A 21,113-nucleotide genomic window follows, 5' to 3' on the forward strand; every position below is an offset into this window, starting at 1 on the left:
CCGCCCAGACAGATTGGATACTACTCAGTGGAGATTCTACCTTCCTCCACACCCTCTGGATCTAGGTTCCCTCTTAAAAGCTTGTAAGCCTGTCACTTCTTGCCTTTGTGGCCCCCCATTTTGGGTAGCGGATCTATGTGAGTTTTGCTGCAACTAAAAAAAGCAAAGTCTAGAACAGTATGTGCTATTTTAAAAAAGGGAAAGAACATAAATATGTATTTGCTTGTATTAAAACATCTCTGAGAAGGATGCACAAGACACTGTCAGCTGTCTGCAGAGGACTGGGGTCTGATTAGGGACGGAGATGACAGGGACTTACGTATAACCTTATACTTTCCTTGAATTTTGAGCATACGAGTAGAATTTCAATCCAAACTAAATAAAAAAAATTAAAAAAAAAACAACAAATGCTAGATCACCAAAGATAACAAAGAAATTCTGAATATCAGTCTCAATGAGAGTCTTGTCTGGGCCCAATAAGGGGCAGGTACCAGAGAGGTTGGTAGGCTTGAGGAGATGGGGGGTAAGAAAAGTTTTCCGGGACCAGTGAAGGCTCATTCATAGCACAGTTTTCGCCCTATGATTAGATCAAACATTAGTTGAGGAGGGGCCTGGGTCATGGGCCTCAGAATCCAAGAGGGTGTGACCACGACTTCATTACCAGAGCCCAGAACCTGGGTGGAGCCTCCTGGCAATGCCAGAGAGGAGGGAGGGCAGCCCTGCCATTGGCTGCCATGCGGTGGAAGGAAAATGCAGACCAGGATCCTCTGTGGAACCAGGTGTGAGAAACAAAACCGAAGCGGAACCCCCTGCCAATGCCGAACCTCTCCGATAACATCTGCCCCAATGATGCTGATATGTGAAGCTCAGATGCATGTTAACCCTTTTGCCCTCATAACAGCCCTGAGAAGGAGATATTACCAATCCCATTTGTGAAGCAGGAACTGAGGCTTGCAGAGGTTACCTCAGTTTTGCAGCTGATGGAGAAGAGCGGGATCTCTCAAGGGAGAGGCGGTACCACGCTGGACTGCACAGGTACGGCCGAGGGAGGCACTCCAACGGCTCTCCTGTCCCAGCTGTCTCCTGGTGCCCTGGACACCTCCTCCCTGAGCTCTGAGTACAGACTCACAGCACCAACAAGGCATCAGAGGCCCCAGGGCTCCACACTCATCATTGGCAGTCTGTGCTTGGATGAGTCACTTGACCTCTCCAAGTCCAAGTTTTGTCCTTTGGGAAGAGAATTCCAGGTGGGTCTGTACACAAGCTGGAGTCCAGCTCCCAGCCCTGACCAAGTGTTCCTCACTATGCTTACAAGCATCTCAACAGGGACTCACAGCCTGAGCAGAGGCATCCCGAGCTACTTGCTTCCAGCTGCCCAGGAGAGGAGACGCCACCCAGACCTGTTGTGTTCCCTGCACACACTGAAATCCCAGGGGTTGAGGCCAAGCCCTCTGGACAGCCCTCCACAAACATGTCTAAGCATCAAAATCACTGGAAGTTTCCCAAAATCCAGATGGAATAAGACGCTGTAAGCCAGGGCCTGGGAATCTTGAATTTTCTCCTAACTGTGATCCCTGCTTATCCTAGGACTTGTGTGCTAGAAGTGGGGAGTGTGTTTCACCTGAGTGGAGTGAGGAAGAGGCCAGCAAGGGCCCAGTATGTCCACATGGCTGTTTGTGACAACACAGAGACCCAAGGCGGGTTTAGGGTTGTGTTCAGAGACGAAATGGACAGACCAGGATGAGGAGGAGAGACCAGGATCGGTTTCCCACCTGTATGGGCGCAAGCCCAGCTCCCACATCCCTCCCTGTCCAGGCCTCAGCCAGACCTACCTGTGTGTCACTGAGAGCCCGATGTCCCTTCGTACCATCTGTGGGGACCCATGTGGGAGATCTGTAGGGAAAGAGGCAGGTGGGGCAGTGTGGGTGCCCTGCCCTGGAGAGCTTGTGCTGTGGCCTTCTGTGTCAGTGGTCACAGACTAGATATGGCACGGTTATTTATTGTCCAGGAGAGAAACGTTTCCCTGAACTATGTCAATTAGCACAGGGAAAGGTCACGTTAGACCGAGGGGGCAGTGAGCAGGCAGGCTCCTGGGTGTAACAGCTTCTCCAGCGAAGGTTACTGCCTCACCTCAGCAAACAGCTCCGGCTGCCATCTCTGCGTGGACTCAGGCTTAAGAGGCCGAGTAAGGTTTAAGGTAGAAGTCTCCACATGCCCCATCTCTCCCACTCCCATGGATAGATCCACATATCACCACTGGGAAAGGCTTTATTCCAGGCACTTGTATTGAGTGGGTGGAAGCCTTCTAACCTTTGGTTGGGAAGCACCAGGAGACTATTCCTCTGAGAGCCTTCACTGCCAGATCTTGGCAGGAGTGAAGCTGAAGCTTTTAAACTTCCTCATGGGAACCACCCACTGGGCAGGCCTCCGGCACGCTGTCTCTCTGCTGAGAGACATCCTCTGCCTGCCTTCCCAGTAGGCATCCTGGGCTCTCAGCCTCTCAACCCTGGATTCACCAAAAGCACTGGTGCCCAGTGTTTATGGCATGACTGGCGTGGGCAGTGGAGGAAGGACAAGGAGCAAAATCTCTTCATCCACAGTGGCGGCCTCATGTATACACACACATACACAGCCGCACTTCTCTCACTCACTCACTTCTCATCCTGTCTCCTCTTACTCCTCACACTGTCTGTCTGTGCCCACAACAGTTCTCCAGTGGTCTATCCATGGGAGACTAGGGGAGATGGGGCATGTGGAGACGTCCACCCTAAATCTTGTTCTGCCTTCTGCCACGCAGAGGTGGCAGCCAGAGCCATCTGCTAAGGTGAGGCAGTAACATTTGCTGGAGAAGCTGTCACACCCAACAGCCTGCTCACCGCTCCCTCAGTCTAATGCGACTTTTCCCTGTGGATTGATGTCGTTCAGAGAAACATTTCTCTCCTGGCCTATGAACCCTTTGGAGTGGTTTAGCAGATTGTTGTGGATTTTTTTTCCCAGAAAAAGGGTCTAGACCTTCATCCAATTATCAAAAGGACCCCATGATCTAAAAAGCTCAGGATACAGGGTGACCCCCGAATCTTGAGTGCTGACCTGTCACACAGCTGGTGCTATCTCACTTAAGGTCAAGCCCACAAACCAAACCACAAGGAGAAGGGGGTGTTGGGACATCTCCTCTCAAACCAGAGGGAGTCCTGATCGGCACACAGATGGCCCTTGTGTTTCCCTGACCTGGAAACCCACAATCACCTGCAGCTCTCTCTGGAATATCTGCCATGAGCAGGGCTGACTTGCCCCAACCTGTTCCTAGGGCCCACTCCAACTCAGCAGTCAAAGCAATCAAAAACAGGCTCACCTGGAGGTCTCAAAATAGGCCGCCAGCCTGAGAGACAGACTATGGGAAAATGAGACTCCAGTCATCCAGATCTCTAAGCATGCTATGATCAATTAGTAATGCCTGCCACCGGCAAGGGCTGTGAGCACTATGCCAGGTATCACCTATCTGTGATCTAGATGGAAATAATGGCCCTGAAGGCCTCACTCTCCCTTCCCAACAACCCTGGGAAGCAGCTTCACTAAGGTGGTCCTGGGCATTACTATGACAATTGGGAGGATGAGGCCAGGGCTCTCTTAAAGCTGGAGATGTTACATTCTCCTCCAGAGTCAGAGTCCTAGAGAGGAGAATGTGCAGCTTTCTCCTCCCTACTCTCCAGGCCATCCTAGATGTTCCTGCAGCCAGCTTCACTTCAGTAATTACTGCTTATGGTGCTCCCTCCTCATCCCTGAGACCCTGCGGACAGACACTCACTCTCTTAGCCAGTTCTGGACAGAACCAAAATAGACTGCTTTTGGCTCAGGCAAAAAACATTCCTGCTCAGAGAATTAAAAGCAGAATCAAGAGACACAGCTGTTTCCCACAGCCCTGACTCACTAAAGTGAGCCCCACAGGTAGCCTGGTACAAGAAGGTTCTCTCAAATGGGATGGGGGCCCTCATTCAAAGTCAGTTGCATTCCTGCCTCGAGGGGAATACTCCTCTCCTGAAGACAAGCTCCTAAGAAATTGGCTGGGGTTGGAGGATGGAGAGAATCCACTGAAACCAGAGAGATGGCGATTCCCTCACAGAAGCATCTCCTGGTCTTGGCACCAAGCAGGTGAATTCTCCCTGCCCGAGGCTGCCTGTGGAGAGGGCAGGGTGCCCAGGGGCTCGTCACGGGCTGACGTGGACTGAGATACTCAAGCTTTCCACCTCCCAGAGAGCCTGATTCTAAGGCTTGAATGCCTCCTGTCCCAGAACTATTTTCTGTGGTGTTTGCCAGCACCTCTGCTTCTGAGCTCCCAACAGGACTAAGTGTGACAACAAAATCCACCCCCGATGGGGACAGCAACACAAGTAGCAGAAGAGACGAAAATGAATCACTCTTACCAAACCTGGAAGAGACAAAAAGGAGAGAAAAGGATTACAGGTCACCATGCTGGCTCGGTGTGTGCCCTAGACCAGTGCCCCAAGAGGGTGCAGGGTTGCGAGGCTCACTGAGCAAAGGTGGAAAAGTCCCGCAGTGTTTGTAGGAACCAGCTTCCTCAATGGCCCACCCTGCCCTCTCCCTGTGGACAGACAGCTGCACTCTGAGCTTTGCACTTTCAGATATGAGCTCACCTAGGCCTCACCAACCCCCAGCATGCATACTGCAGTTCTGCCCATTTCACAGCTGAGGAAACTGAAGCTCAAAGAGGTTCAGTGAGAAGGGATGCCCTGGCAATAGCCCTGGGAAGGATGGACACCCAGGGCCCTGGCAGGAAAGGGGTCCGTCTGCAGGAGAGAATGAGACTGGGGCAGGAGGAGCGAGGAGAACAGCTGTGGCAAGCAGAGAGTGGTCCCCAAGGAGGGACAGGCAGGGACAAGCTGGGAGCAGTGTCCTCCCCAAGGGTGAGGAGAGGAACCTCAGTCTGCCCTCAGGTCTTGTGAAGGACAACGAGGTGACCTGTGGGGCAGTGTCTTAGGGTCTGAGGCCCAGCTCACCATCAGTGAGCTGAGGCAAGGCTGTTGTTCTCTGCCTCGAGTACAGGAAGGAGACCAGAGTCCCTTCCTCACACTCTTTTTAGGAGAAAAGAGAAACCAATGGTTCTGCCCTCTGTGACACCCTGACAGGCATGGGACACATGTTGGTCATGACTATGCCTACTGAGAGTCCAGGGGACAGGGGAAGGTATCCAGGCCTCAGCAGGAGAGCCTGATCAACTGGCAAAGTCAGGGGGTCCAGCATGGCTTTCTCTACTTGGTGGCACACTTGAAATCATCAGGGTGGTCCAGGCTTTTACCCATGAAGTGCTCAGAGTAGCCTGTGTCAGCCCATTCCGCAAAGTGACACCAAGTCTCCATAAAGACCAGGGCCCAAAGAACCTCTCTCATATCTGGAGAGAACCCAGCTTCCCCAACCCTCAGGGTACGAGAGGGTAAGAGGTGCCCACAAGCCCCCTCCTATCCTGCTCTGCACACAAGAGTCTGCCAGGGTCATCTTAGTAAAAACAAGAAAAACATGATTTAAATGCCCATCAAGAACAGCTTACTTAGACACATTCTACATGGGAATGATAAGCAACAGTTACAATGAGTGAGGTCATTGGAATAACTATAGATACAAAGCTGATCATCTGGTTGCCTGAGAGGGAAAATGATAGATTGGAGGAGAAATACACATACACACAAACCCCAGTGGTAGGGGGGCAGTACAGTCTTTACTGTGTACCCCTACTAAAACTAGAAGAAATGAGCCACAATGTGTTTATACCATGTGACCGTCATCTATTTTAAACACATTGATTAAAAACATTTTTTTAAAAACAATGAAAGAAGAGAATAAACATGATGCAGCAATACAAAGTTCACAGAGATTCCAGGGTAAATTGAGAAAGCAAGTTCAAGGCTAGACAGAGCTCATAGCACATAAAACCTGTGAATGCTGGAACCTGTGTGTGCCAAACCTGTCAGAGAGGGAAATCGCAAATGTTTTCCAGTGACAGAAATGTGGGAACACTGCATCCTTTCAAAGGTGGAACACTTGTGAGATCCAAAAACTAACGCAGTTCTGTCAAGTGCCGGCTTTCATAGACTTCACTGCATTTGATAGTCATGGATGGTTTTAACTAAATATTCTAAGTCCTTCCCTTTTGGGCACACAAGAGAATTACATTTCTTAGCTCCTTTGTTTAGATAAGGGCAGAAAAAGAGAGTAGAACATTGAACTGCCACTACAAAACATCTAGGATTCTCTGTTCCTTCTGCCACGGTAGCCGGCAATGTTCTAGATAGTGACTATTCTGTTGGCCTGGGACCTGGAGCAAGAATGACTCACCAGGGACAAGTCAGCATGAGCAACAAGTCCATCTTAGCTGTTTGAAGACTGAGAAATTTGGGGGATGTTTGGTACTTGCAGCAGAACCCAGCCCTCTCCATGACTGAGACATGGTGGCATTTCAAAGTTTGCTGATAACCAATTTTAAAATCTCCTATGAGAATGTGTGTCTTGAGTGTGTGTGAGAGAGAGTGAACGTGTATGAGTGTGCTTGTATACAGAGAGGAGTATAGTAGGGTTCAGTCCAATCTCTTACAGAAGTCTGGGAGCAGACTGAGATGAGGAGCTCTCCCTGTTTACTCTGCAGACTTCTATCTTGGTTGACTGGCTTGTCCTTTTTGTATCAAAGCCTATTACACCATTACAATTAGAAAACCGCAATCAAAACTTTCAGGAGCAGGCAACCTCAGCACCCAGCAGGCAGGGACACTCACCTCATTGGGGAAACCTCATCAATGCGGTTCCCCAGCTGGGACTCATGGGACTTGCTCCGGGTGAGCGTAGGGAAGCTGGGCAGCAGCTGGAAGACCTTGCGGCTGGGTGGAGGGGGTGTCCGTGGTGGTTTCAGCTTGGTGTGCCGGCGCAGCTGTGGCGTGGTCGGGGGCGTGATGAAGCTATGTAGGGTGCGGGGTGTCAGCCGGCCACTGGCGTGCAGAGGGATGAAGGTGTCCAGGAGACCTTCGCTGGAGCCAGGGGCTGGGGAGTCCGTGGTGGGCAGAGCTGACACAGAGATGGAGCGTGGGCCCTGGGCACTGCTGCCCACTCTGCCCAGCTGGGGTAGAGCCCAAGGCAGGTTGGCTGGTGAGAGTGTGTCTGTGGAAGGGCCCGAGCCACTCTCCCGCCGGGCATCCATTGGACTCCAGCCTGATTCTTCTCTGTGTTCCCCTCCTGTGGGCCAAGAGGTTGAATCACAGCTGGTTGTAGCTAGAAGGGACTAATGGGTCCAGAGAAGTTAAGCATTGTATCCAAGGTTGCACAGTTCCCTAATGGAAGGGGCAAGAATCCTTCAACTATTGTTGTTACCTGGTTCATAAAGGCCTCTCATGCATTACCTTACACATATAGCTAACCGGAGGCCACCAGGGTAGATATTACCGTCCCATTTTACAGAGGAGGGACGTGAGGCCCAGAGCCAGGGGATGATGTATACAGTGCTCTTACTGGCAGGTCTGGGAGGACTGAGGAGGGAAGCTCCACCACCCTAAGGTGGGTGACCTCAGGAAGGGAAGTGTTGATGACTATTAAGAGTTAGAAAATGGGAGCTGGGGTATGGAAGATGGGAAGGCTGCTCCCCTCTTCTAGTAGTAAACTGCCTTTGTGCAAAGTGGGACCTTGCTACCAAGGGTCCCGGCCACTTCCCTTTGTAAGGAGTCTAGAACGACTGTCACCACCCCTCCACCCCCACCCCTACCAACATCCTCATGGCTCTGTGGTGTTTGAGCTTCTAGCTCAATGGCACAGCACCTCCGTTCTGGTATCTGCTAGGTACTAGGTATAAAGGCAGGAAAAAGGCATGTCCCCTGCCCTTGCGGAATCTAATGGGGATGACAGACGCTTGGCATCATATGCTGCATGGACACAGAGGACAAAGATCCTAAATTAGCCAAGAGGTCTGAGAAGACTTCCCCTGAGGTGGTGGGATCTGAGCTGACTTTTGTGAGATATACAGAAACCTGCTAGGAAAGACAGAGGAAAAGGTATACCAGCCCATGGAAACAGCACATGCAATGATGAGGCATATTCTAATAACCACAGAGTTTCATGTGCCCTGAGAAGTCAGGACTAGCCAAGACAAGCACGAATTAGAGTTGGAAGAGTCCAGCCCAACTGGGGTCAGTTCAGAAAGGGCCTTGGCTATCTTGATAAGAACATCAGATTTGACCCTGTAGGAGTCAGAAAGACAGAAAAGACGGTGTCCTACATCCTACAGATGTCCAAGGGGCTGTCATGGGGAAGAAGACGAGTCTACTCTCCCTCTCTTTTCATGCTTATCAATGAGTGGAAAGTGCAGGAAGGGAGATTATGACTCATAATAAAAGGAACCTCCACACTGGATTCCTTCTACTAGATGCTTTCTATATGGTCTCCCTCAATCCCAGCAGCCCTGTTCTCCCCATGGTACAAGTGAGGTCACTAAGAACAGAGAATCCATGCATATTGGCCAACGTCAGACAGCTAAGTATGTGGTGGAATGGGACCTAATCCCCTCTACCTCTTCCAGTATAACTATCAATTTTCAATAATCTTCAGTGGAAGAGTCTGGGGAAGAAATGAGCTCTCTGTCATCAAAGGTGATTAAACTGAAGCCTACAGAGCCATTTAATTAGGGATGGTGGAGAAGGGTTAACCTTCACAACTTCTCTGTACAACTCGACCTTTTTTCAAATACCCCTCCTCTTCCTTCACTGGTGACTTTCTCTTCACCGACTTGGCAGAAAGTGGTTCTTATCCTCTGCCTCCACACTGCTTGCTCTTGAAGCGCCACATCTTACGTTTTTATTGATATATGGCCTATTTTGTTGTTGTTGGTAAGTGCTTATCAAGTCAGTTCTGACCCATAGCGACCCTGTGTAGAGCTAGTGCCAAAATAAGTTACTGAAAACCCCATGGTGCACAGTTCTGCTCTGACACACATACTGCCATAAGCTGGAGTCAGCTTGATGGCAAATGGTTTATGGGAAATCCTAAACCCATGTTTCTTGTTAAACAAATGAAAGACTTCCCTGAACCCGTAAATATAAACCTATTTGAAGCAATCAAAATTGCCAAGGGCAAGTCTGCCACTAAAACTAAATAAATCCAAATTCCTTACATATGAGCCAGCTCAGGGACAACAAATGGGCCATGATTTGCAAGCTGTTGTTGTTGTTGTTAAGTGCCATCGAGTCGGGTCCGACCCATAGCGACCCTGTACAGGGTTTCCGAGGGTGTAAATCTTTACGGGAGTAGAAAGCCTCATCTTTCTCCCGCGGAGCGGCTGGTAGTTTCGAACCGCTGACCTTAAGGTTCGCAGCCCGATTCGTAACCACTACGCTACCAGAGCTCCTTAGCACCAGACAAATGGCAGTTACTGCTTGAGAATGTTGCTGGGGTCACCAAGAAGGGAAGAATTCATGGATTGATTAGTAATGTCTGCCACAGATGAAGGGCAGGGAGTATCCGCAAGAATGAACCCCTACCCATACACACCAGCCACTGGCACAGAGGACCATCCTCCACACACCTTTCTTAAGAACAGTGACCTCAAGGGATAATACGTCAACATTTTCCATCACCTCATAGACCTAACAGCAAAAAGAATATCTACTATGTGCCAGGCCCTGGCCTAACAAAGCATATTAACTTTACTCATTTAATCCTCACAACAACTCCGGTTTTAGTTGCTATTAATGTTGTTGTTGTTATGTGCCGTGGAGTCAGTTCCAACTCACAGTGACCCTGTACAGGGTGTCCGAGGCTGTAAATCTTTACGGGAGTAGAAAGCCTCATCTTTCTCCCACGAAACAGCTGGTAGTTTCGAATTGCTGACCATGAGATTAGCAGCCTGAGTCGTAACCACTACACTACCAGAGCTCCTATGTTTTCGTTGTTAAGTGCTGACAAATCAGTTCCAACTCTGTATAGGGGTTCCAAAGCTATAAATCTTTGTGGGAGCAGAAAGCCTCTTATTTTCTTCCAAGGACTGGCTGATGGGCTCAAACTACCAACCTTGTAGTTCGCAGTCAAATGCTTATCCTATGGAGCCACCATGTTCCCCCACAATAACCCTAGGTGAGAGATTTTTTTATTATCCCTATTTTACAGATGAGAAAAGCAAGGTACAGTGAGGTTAAGTAACTGGTGAAAGGTCACAGGACTTCTAAGTGGGCACAAGTCTGGTTTCAGAGTTCATGTTCTTTACTGTGACACTAGCCTGGCTTTCCACAAGGCCTGTCAGGATGCAATGAACACCCAAGTAATGGAGGTGGTCGTTTGTACCCACCCGTTCTCCAACAGGTGCCCTTGATGTCAGCTACCTCTGGGCAGACAGAAGGCCTGCGTCCTGGACCAGCACTCTCTCAGGGTGGGAAGGGTACCACAAACAAGAGCCGAACGAGCAAGACAGAACCTGGAAGAGCCCCCCTTCCCAGGGCCTCGTCCTCTGAGGGAGAAACCAGAGTTCCTCTGCCATGTGTCAGGTTCGAGCTCCGACACCATGCACCCAAAGCTTCTGATGCTAGATGGCTTAGCTACACCATAAGCTTAAGAACACCCGCTTACAAAGTGTTGCTGCAGTGTGTGCCAAGTGCCTGGCCCAGTGTTTGACCCCAGTTATTGTTGTTAAGTGCCATCGAGTTGGTTCCGACCCATAGCGACTCTGAACAGGGTCTCCGAGGCTGTAAATCTTTACGGGAGTAAAAGCCTCATCTTTCTCTTGCGGAGCAGCTGGTAGTTTCGAACTGCTGACCTTGCAGCAGCTGGCAGCCTGATTGGTAACCACTACGCTACCAGAGCTCCTTTGGCCCCAGTAGGTGCTTCATAAATCAACGATTACCCTCCTCCCCCCCCCCCCCCCCCCCCCCCCCCACACACACACAGAGGCATCCAGGACAGGCGAGGAGGAGCATTATCACACAAATGACCCTCACACTCAACAGCTGGCTCCTCTACAAGTCTGCAAACACCAGGCATAGGGAGCTGGTAGGGGGCGCTGGCAAGTCACCCTGAATATTCCACCTTCTATCTTTTTACATGGTGAAAACCACCCTACTATTGCCAAGGCCAGAGGCTCAAATCCCGGCTCAGTCACTGGCTGGCTGTGGGCTCTGTGAAGTGGGATGAGGTGCTGACTACAATTCAGTCATATTTACCTCCCAGCCCCTGGCAGGAAACCTGGCATGTTGAGATTTTCTAAAGTGAAAGAAGCATCGTTCTACACAGTGCTCTGGGTTCAGAGGAAAACTTATTACAATGGGCCCAGGGAAGAAATGAAGCCCAATTCTCTCTGGGGGGGGGGAATCAAGCTGAATATAAACCTCAGTCCCTGCCTTAAGCTCCAAGCAGGCGGAGATGAGACAGGTGGTTCCTATCATGAAAACCCAGGGCTAATTCTATTCATTAGAGTTATTTCGATGCCTTCTGTGCATGGTAGTCAGAGCAGTAAGGCAGGCACTTGAAGCCATTTCCAAGGCAAGATTCAGAAAGCCTGCAAATGATTCCAAAGGAATTCCTCATAATGCCAGGATTATATACTTTGCCAGGGACATGCCCTGTACATGCTCCCAGAGGAAAAGCGGCATAATTTCTCTAATCAGGGTTGGCTCTGGCTAATCCCCAATCAGCAAGTACTTTCTGAACACACAGTCCAGCCAGCATTGGGGCTGGGGCTGGGTGAGGGCTGAGGGGTTGGAATGCAGAAAGCTGGTGGAGGCTCCACAGGGTCCAATGTATACACTGAACCGAGGGCCCACCCTGGCACACTGGCCTGGAATTTCTAGCTACGTCTCACAAATGCTTCCCTGGGTTTGGATGTCCAGATCAGTGGGAACCCAAGTACTTAAAGACTCTCTTTGGTCAGTTCTATCACACGCTTTCTGAACATTGGTGCAGGCCTTCTGTCACCCCACACTACTGACCCCTCCTCTCAGCCCCCAGGGAGCCCCTACCTACCCAGGCCTGTCACCTTCCGAAGGCAGGTGAGGGCGTACTGCAGGCGGCCGCATTCCTCCGTGCTGGCCCCACAGCGCCGCAGTGTCTCCTTTACCTTGGCCTCGTTCATGTCCAGCAGGGCATCTAGCGTGAGCTCGCTGGGGATCTCCTGAGGGAGAGGCAGAGAGACAGACGGGTGAGCAGTCAGGCAGGCCTGAGTGTCCTCGTCATCCAACCAGGCCTCCCTGCTGAGTGGCAGGGGCCAGCTGCGGCCTGGGCTGGGCCCCAACCAGGGGCCACCACTTGTTTGAGGACAGGCAGTGAGCTCTCACCCATCCCCCTCCCCCTCCCAGAGACAGCAGCTGAAGCTGCCTTCCAGAGCTCCAGGGCCAGGGTGGGGAAGGAGGGAAACAAGAGCTTTGAGGAGGGCATGGTGCCCCTTTGTTTCCTCTGCACAGAGAATACATGAATCACAACTTTCTAAAGACAAGTACTTCCAAGAAAGGTGTCCTCTGCCAATTCTATTGAATTTTGGATCAGACAACAGATTTTAAGAAAAAAACAAAACTGGCTTATCACAAGAAGGATAAATAAATAAAAGCACTGTGTAGGCACTTAATACCTCACCTTATTTAATTCTGTCAAGTCTTTTATTCGGCTCACTTGATGGCGGGAGCAGTTTGGTGAGGTTACGTTACCTGGGCAAGTGTTGTTGTTGTTGTTATGTGCTGTGGAGTCGGTTCCGACTCATAGTGACCCTGTACAGGGTTTCCAAGGTTGTAAATCTTTATGGGAGTAGAAAGCCTCATCCTTCTCCTGAGGAACAGCTGGTAGTTTTGAACTGCTGACCATGAGATTAGCTGCCAGATTCGTAACCACTACGCCTAAAAGGAAGGAGCTCTGGTAGTGTAGTGGTTATGAATCGGCCTGCTAACCTCAGTGTCAGCAGTTCAAAACTACCAGCTGCTCTGCGGGAGAAAGATGAGGCTTCCTCCACCCATAAAGATTTACAGCTTCGGAAACTCTGTACAGGGTCGCTACGAGTCGGAACCAACTCCACGGCACATAACCACCACCACCACGCTAAGAGGAAACATGTGCCTCAGAGAGTTACTCCTGCGATTATTACATTATATGGCAAAAGTGAACATTTCCAGGGAGGCCTAAACTCATCATGGTGGTGGTGTGCCACCAAATCAATGCTGACTCATGGTGACCCTGGATAGGGATTCAGAGGTTGTTAAGTCTTCTTTACAAGAGCAGAAAGCCTCATCTTTCTCCCATGGAGCAACTTGTAGATACAAACTGCTGAGCTTGTGTTAGCAACCCAGCTTGTAAGGCTACCAGGGATCCATAAATTAACCATTAAGAGCTCTTTTAAAACAGTTTTCTGTGGATACTAGTGGAGAAGTCAGAGAAATTCCAAGTGGGTGCTGTTGCTGACTCTGAAGGAATGTGAGAAACCCCTGGCTCAGAGCCAGCAATGAAAGGGGGCCTTAGACTTAAAGCCACAAGTTATACTGCATTCTGCCTACAGCCTGAATGAACATGGAAGGGTGATCTTCCTCAGAGCCTCCAGGTAAGAGCCATGGCCAACAGGCTAACTTCAGTAATCTGAGCTCCTAAACCAGGGACCTAGCCTACACTTAGCTCTTCCCTGGGGGGTTAGCAAGAATTTTAAGCTTCTAAACTTGTGGCAATTTGTTGGGCAGGAATAGGAAGCTACTGCAGAGTGAATATTCGAGTCAAGGCCTAACTGGCCTCAAAGCTTGTGTTCTTGGCTCTCAGCAAGGAGGGAGGAAACCCCTCCCGCTGTGACTGAGCCAGGTATGGAGCCCAACAGGATGTGTCCTGGCCTAGACTGGCTTGTAGTTTGGTGGAGGTGACTGTTATGAAAACAATGACAAAGTAAGAATAAAGGGGTGAGAACAGAGAAAGCGCAAAGGGCTAGGAGACCCAATGGTGAGGCCAGAATTTTTTATCCCCTTCCTTTTTTCTTTTTTAAAAATTTCCACATTTTCTATAACAGAGGTGGCCCAACATCTCACAATAAATGACTCATACAAAGCTCATGGTTGTTGAGAATCTAAGTTGGTTTTCAGTGATTTTATAAAGTTGTGTCTGATTTCCTTTAAAGAGAGTAATTTTACTATCAGGCAATTCAAGCTGCTGTAGATTTGTCCAAACTGTCAAAGCTGATGAAGACGATGGCTGCGAGTCCTTAGGGCACTGGAAGGGGGCTTTGTAAGGTAAACTCACTGGGCTGGCTCATGAAGCCCTGGAACCCCAACATTGTAGGGCCTGGTCGGATGGATATCTTTCTGTTTTATCCACAAAGTCTTCAGTCTGCAGGGCTGAAGGCAAGAATCTCATCACTGTTCAGAATGATTCACACCAACAATAGATGCACATACATGCACCAGAAAGTTTATCACTGGTTGGATAAATCCTTGGGCTGTCAGAACCCCTTCCAGATGAGAAACCCGAAGCATCACAGGAAGCCGCTGATAACAACAGCACAGAGAGGGGAGGCTGATTAGATAATGGTCCCAACGGCAGATGCGTTTTATTCAATAAGCATGTCTTCAGCAATTCTTGTTCGTGGAAGTGAGGTTTTGACATCTTTTTCCCCTATTGACTATGAAAAGCAATTTGACCTTACTGGCAGGCAGGGCGAAAACAAACAGGAGGGATGTTGACCTAACACCCCACTGCAGAAAGCATCCCTCCGCCTTTCTGTGGCAAGTCCTCAGTGGTCACACCGCACATGCACATTTTCCCCAGGCTGTGATGGCTCAGCCGTTTTCTGGAAAAGGAGAGGTTCCTGTAATCTCCAGATCAACGTCCTAATGACAGATAACTTGTACTTAAGAATGGACTGCCATGAAACCTACTGCATTCGAATTTTGAGTGAAATCCAGTGGTTCATAATAACGGCGCGTGTTCTACTTGTGACACTCCTGAAAACACTGTGCGGCTTTGACAGTTCCTCGGCTTACGGAAGAAGGACACAGTCTTTTAAACCTTTTAAGACACGCCATATTGCCGTTAACATTGTTGAGTGTGTAATTTTGTATTTGGCTTAAGGTTTCCTTTATTTAGCCTTGTAACTACGCCTCCAAATAAACCCATAATCCAATGCATGCATTGAGGATGCATCAAAGAAAAGGAAAGTGATCAGGATAGAAAATAAGTGGTAATAATAAAGCGATCAGAAAGAGATGAAATGTCATCAGTCATTAGAAGAGTATTAGGCTACAGTCTGCCAACAATTGCAACATTTTTAAAGGATAAAGTGAGAAATGGAGCATGTTTCGGGCTCTGCCCTGAGAAAAGCTACAATTACTACTAACCACCATGGTGCTTTATTATTGAAAAGGAAAGGCAATTGGTTAGACGATCAAAAGCAGTGTAATATGCCTATTAATCTTAGTGCAAGAAAAGGAGTAAAGCCAATGATTTAAAAGTTGCATGTGTTGAAAGTGATTATGAAGGTGATTATGAAGAAGAATTTGTTGCAGGTAGGGACTGGTTCACTTGTTACAACGTGAGGAAAAATCTACATACTATTAAGGTGCAAGGTGAAGTACTGAATGCCCATTAAGTGCTGCCAAGAGATTTTCCTGAAATGTTGAAAAATATTATTGAGAAGTGAAGTTCTTTAACAGACCAAATATTTAATGTTGGTGAGAATGGCTTATTTGGGGGGGGGATGGGGGGAATGCCTGAAAGGATCTACATTTCAAAAGAATTCAAAAATGCATCAGAGCAGAGACATTGAAGGATAGATTAAATTTACTACTGGGGGAAATGTAAACTGGAGATTTCTAGATCAAACCTTTGTTTGTATGTTGATGTTGTAATGTTGTTAAGTGATGTTGAGTAGATTCTGACTCACAGTGATCCTGTATAGGGTTCCCAAGGAGTTGCTGGTGGATTTGAACCGTTGACCTTGCAGTTCAACTCAACCTTGTGGTCTAGTGCATTATCCTGCACACCAGTGGATTTTGGGTTTGTGTTGTTGTTCCTGTGAAGTGCCATCGAGTCAGTTCTGACCCATAGCGACCCTGTATAGGATTTCTGAGGAACAGTTGGTGAGCTTGAACCACTGACCTCACCTCAGCTGGTGAGTTTGAACTGCAGTTCAAACGGCTTTGCAGTCTGACGCATTAATCCACAGCGCCACACCAGGACTCCTAGGGTTTGTGTACCACTCCCTAAATCCAAGGGTACTTCACCATAGCACTGAGGCATAATTTCCCATTATCTAGAGGGCAAATGCAAACACTTGGGTTGCAACTGTCATCATTGAAGATTGGCTCTTGAACCATTTGTCTTGACCAATAAAATTCCTTTCAAGACTCTCCTTGTGCTTGACAATACACCTGGACATCCAACCTTCACTCCATAGTTGTACCCCTCAACACCACATCACTACTTCTGCCAATAGATAGGGAATCACAGCCTCCTTTTGTTGTTAGTGCCATAGAGTTGGTTCCATCTCACAGCTACTCTGTATAGGATTTCTGAGAACTGGTGGGTTTGAACCACTGGCCTTGTGGTTAGCAGTCCAATGCTTACCCAACAGCATCATAGCTAGATTCCCTAGCTTCCTTAAAGGCCTATTATTTACAGCCAACCTTCTCATAAATAGTTAGGGCTACCCAAGATAATGTGATGACCTTAATAGAGTTCTGGAGGAATTGTAACATCTAGAATGCCATCAAAAATATTGCTGATTCCTGTGATGAAGGAAGCAGTCAGATATGAAACCATGTCATTAACTTGCACAGGCTTTTCAAGAATTTACAAGCTAAGGACATTGCCAAAGCCAAGCAGACATTAGCTGACATTGGTAATCAACTACAGCAAGACATCAGTGATAATGATGCTGTAGTTACTCGACTTCCATACTGAAGAAGGAACCAGTGAAGACCTTATGGAACTAAAGCAGCAGAAGATAACATCTGAAGATGAAGACCGGGACCCAAAACGCCAGAGCCAAATAAATTTTTGAGGAAAGAGTTAGCTGAAGCTTTTTGTTTCATTGAAGTAGGGATGGCAGCATTAAAAAATCAAGATCCTAAGACAGAGACGTTGACCAACGTCTAAGGTACAGATACGGAGGGCCTCGGTGTCTACAGGGCCATTTATGTCGAGAAAAAGAAAAGCTCTCTACAAACCTCCTTTGATGCCTACATCAAGAGTAGTAAACCTCTCCTGGCCTCCAGCAGCAGATTCAAACCCTGGTCCCCCACCATCTGGCCCATCATCTCCAAGAGTAGCCACCTGTCATCTCCCGTATCATCCACTCATCAAGGATACCATAATGTTGCTCAGGAATGCCTCTTCTGGTATGTAAGTCATCAATGGAATGAGAGGAAGTGTTTTAATCATGATCTTTTTGTTTTCCACCTAAACTGTTTTAAAACTGTTGTTTTTTTTTACAATACTGTACACCCACCACCACCACCACCACACACATTTTCTTTCTCTTCAGTATAGTACCATGTGTAGTTTACTTTTATGTTATTGTGTATCAGCATTACATTTGCAATTGTAGTGAATTACTGAATGTCTCTTGTAGCCATGGTGCTGGTGGTGGTGACTGTGTGTCATGCAGTTGGTTCCGACTCATAGCGACCCTGTACAGGGTTTCTGAGGCTGTAAATCTTTATGGGAGCAGAACACCTCATCTTTCTCCCATGGAACAGCTGGTAGTTTCGAACTGCTGACCTTGCAGTTCACAGCCCAATTCGTAACCACAACACTATCAGAGCTCCTTCTTGTAGCCACAGTCTTTGTAAATTCTCACCAAATGACTTTTTTCCTGATGGGTCTGAGTAAAAGAAGATGGGGGAAAAGGATGACGTATTACATGATTCAGGTGTGAGTGATGGTGAGCAGGGTTCATTATAAACACTCATAACTCTGGTGTGGGTATGAAATGAGCCATCTTAGCAGTAGCAGGAATCTCACTATCATCAAGCACGATGAGCCAGGAGAGGAGTTAGTCCTTTGGACCCTGAGATTCCCGCACATTGAACCTCCTTGGTGCAGGAGGCAGAGCTGTGACACTGGAGGAGTGACAGAGGAGCAGCAGCAGTGGAACACGAAGCCAGGGGACAAGACCCAGCACTGGACTTCCCAGCCCACGGAACAAGTAGAGCAGAGCGACTTGGGGCAGGCGTGTGGTCCTTCAGGCACTTCGCTGGGAGCTAGGTTTGCTGACCCACAGAGCTAGAGCTGAGTACCTTCAGGCTGAGGCTTATGGCAAAGTGGCATGCCTTGGGGCATTTATCAGTAATCCTAAAAGAGCTTTGTACCGTTGCTGGAGCAAGCAGAACAGAGGCCAACGGGCCAGAGAGAGGCCTGCCTGTGGGCACAGCAGAGGAGGGCTGTCCTTACTGGAAGAACTGTGTCCTGAACATTTCTAGTCCTGCACTGTAACCTGTTAACTCTCCTAGTAAACCCTATTAACGGTGATTATGGGGTCTGAGTTCTGCGTGGTCACTGTAATGAATTATCGATCCCAGCTGAGAGGGAGAGTGCTGGGGAGGGGGGGCAGTCGGTGTCATTTCTTACCAGCATTGTATTATTATGTTTAAGATGTTTTCCTGTGTCTGGGAGTGTTTACGTGTTCTATATACATATGCAGGTAAAATATATACTATATTACTAAGACAAACATTTGACTAACTGTCGTTAAATAAGAACTATATGTACCTGTTCCAACTGATCCACAAATTCCACTTAAAGACAGACTTAGGAACTGATCTTGTTTGTTACCAGAGACTGCCTGTACCTGCTTGGAACTACTAGGGGAGGAGGATGGCACACAGCTAGGATATCCACTCCCCAACCTAATTACAATGCAAATAGGGACAGGGTTCCTTTCTTTCTGTTTCTTTCCCTGTCACCCTCACCAAGTTTCAGTTTCTCAAAAACAATTTTCTATGTTTCTCATTACATACTATTTGCCAGGTATGGTAAATATGCCCTTTGCTATTCCTAAGGTCTTCAGTGGTTAATCCCTGATATGGAATGCCTATCCCCCTTCTTCCTAGTCTGTCTTTGTCTGGAAGCTCTGCTGAGACCTGCCCACCAAGGGTGACCCTGCTGGTACTTGAAACGTCAGTGGTACATCATCCAGCATGACAGCAACATGCAAACCATATGGCAATCGGACAGATGAATATTGTCATTAAGTGCCATTGAGTCAATTTCAACTCAAAGCGACCCTGTATAGAGTTTCCAAGGAGTGGCTGGTGGATGTGAACTGCCAATCTTGCAGGTGGTCTCTAAATTCACTCCTACTTGAATTTAGAGACCACCTCAGGAACAGACTTGATCCACTGAACACTAATGACTGAAGACCAGAAGAGTTGTGGGGTAACATCAAGAACATCATACAGAAAGAAAACAAAAGGGCATTTGCTGTTGTTAAGTGTTGTCAAGTCAATTCCGACCCATAGCGGAAAGGTCATTACAAAATAGTAAATAAGAAAAGATTAAAGTGGTTGTCAGATGAGACTTTGAAACTTGCTCTTGAATGCAGAGAAGCTAAAGCTAATGGAAGAAATGAAATACGGAGCTGAACACATAATTTCAAAGGACAGCTTGAGAAGACAAAGTATTATAATAAAATGTGCAAAGACCTGGAGTTAGAAAACCAAAAGGGAAGAACATACTCAGCATATCTCAAACTAAAAGAACCGAAGAAAAAAATTCAAGCCTTGACTTGTATTACTGAAGGCAAAGTAGAATCCTTCAAATTGCAAGTCGAAGCTTTGAATTTTTTTCTTCAGTTCTTTAAAAATAGAGCCCTGGTTTGGTACTGTAGGATAACCTCAGGGTCAGCAGTACAAACCCACCAGCCACTCCTCATAAACCCTACACAGGGTTGCTGTGAGACGGAACGGACTCAATGGCACTTGGCAACACGAAGGGCAAAATATTGAATGATGCAGGAAGCATCAAAAGAACATGGAAGGATTACACAGAGTCACTGTGCCCAAAAGAACTAGAACTGGTTGATGCTCAACCATTTCAAGAAGTAGCACGTGATCAAGAAGCGATGACACTGAAGTAAGAAGTCCGAGCTGCACGGGAAGCACTGAAAAACAAGGCTCCTGGAACTGATGAAATACCAACTGAAATATTCCAACAAACTGATGCAGCACTTGAAACACTCATTAGTCTAGGCCAAGACGTTTGGAAAGCAGCTACCTGGCCAATCATTTGGATGAGATCCATATTTGTGCCCAATCAAAAGAAAAAACCATGAACCCTAAGAATGCAGATATCATTGAACAATATCATAATATCACACAAAAATAAAATTTTGCTACAGATAATTCAAAAACAATTACAGGAGTGCATCAACAAGGAGCTACCAGAAATTCAAGTCTGATTTAGAAGAGGATGTACAGCCAGACACCATTGCTGATGTCAGTCTGATCTTGGCTGAAAGCAGAGAATACCAGAAAGATATTTACTTGTGTTTTCCTGACTATGAAAAGGCATATTTCATTGTGTGGATCATAAACTATGGACATTATGAAAATGGGAATTCTAGAACACAATTGTGCTATTGAGCAACCTGTGCATAGGCTAAAAGGCAGTCTTTAACACAGAACATGGGGACACTGCACCATTTAAAATCAGAAGGGCCATGCATCAGGGTTGTATCATTTCACCATACTTATTCAGTCTGTATGCTGAGCAAATAATCAGAGAAACTGGATTATATGAAGAATGTGGCATCAGGATTAAAGTAAATTCACGAACAACCTATAACATGTAGATGACACAACCTTGCTTACTGAAAGAGAAGAAGCTTGAAGCACTCACTGATGAAGATCAAGACTACAGCTTTCAGTATGGATTACAACTCAATGAAAAGAAAACAATCCTCACAAATGGACCAATCAACATCCTGATAAATGGCAAAACACTGAAGCTGTCAACCGTTTCATTTTATTTGGATCAACTATCAACGCACATTGAAGCATAAGTCCAGAAATCAAACATATTGCATTGGGAACATCTGCAAAAGACCTCTTTAAAGTGTCAAAATCAAAGATGTCACTTTGAGTACTAAGGTGCACCTGACCCAAGCAAGTCATGGTATTTTC

General features: G+C 47.4%; 1 protein-coding gene across 1 annotated transcript in view; it reads right to left on the reverse strand.

The window, feature by feature from the left end:
* The window catches only part of KSR1 (kinase suppressor of ras 1), an 87,511-nt gene that overhangs the window by 39,531 nt on the left and 26,867 nt on the right, over positions 1-21,113 (reverse strand). Inside the window, exons 2-5 of the mRNA XM_006874224.1 lie at positions 11,998-12,145; positions 6,783-7,236; positions 4,422-4,426; positions 1,833-1,893 (exon numbers count right to left, since the gene is read on the reverse strand). Of these exons, the coding sequence (XP_006874286.1) occupies positions 1,833-1,893; positions 4,422-4,426; positions 6,783-7,236; positions 11,998-12,106 (629 nt within the window). The 5' untranslated portion in view covers positions 12,107-12,145. The remainder of the gene's footprint in view (positions 1-1,832; positions 1,894-4,421; positions 4,427-6,782; positions 7,237-11,997; positions 12,146-21,113) is intronic.

The sequence above is a fragment of the Chrysochloris asiatica genome, unplaced genomic scaffold (genome assembly GCF_000296735.1).
Source record: "Chrysochloris asiatica unplaced genomic scaffold, ChrAsi1.0 scaffold00266, whole genome shotgun sequence".
NCBI classification, from domain to species: Eukaryota; Metazoa; Chordata; class Mammalia; order Afrosoricida; family Chrysochloridae; genus Chrysochloris; species Chrysochloris asiatica.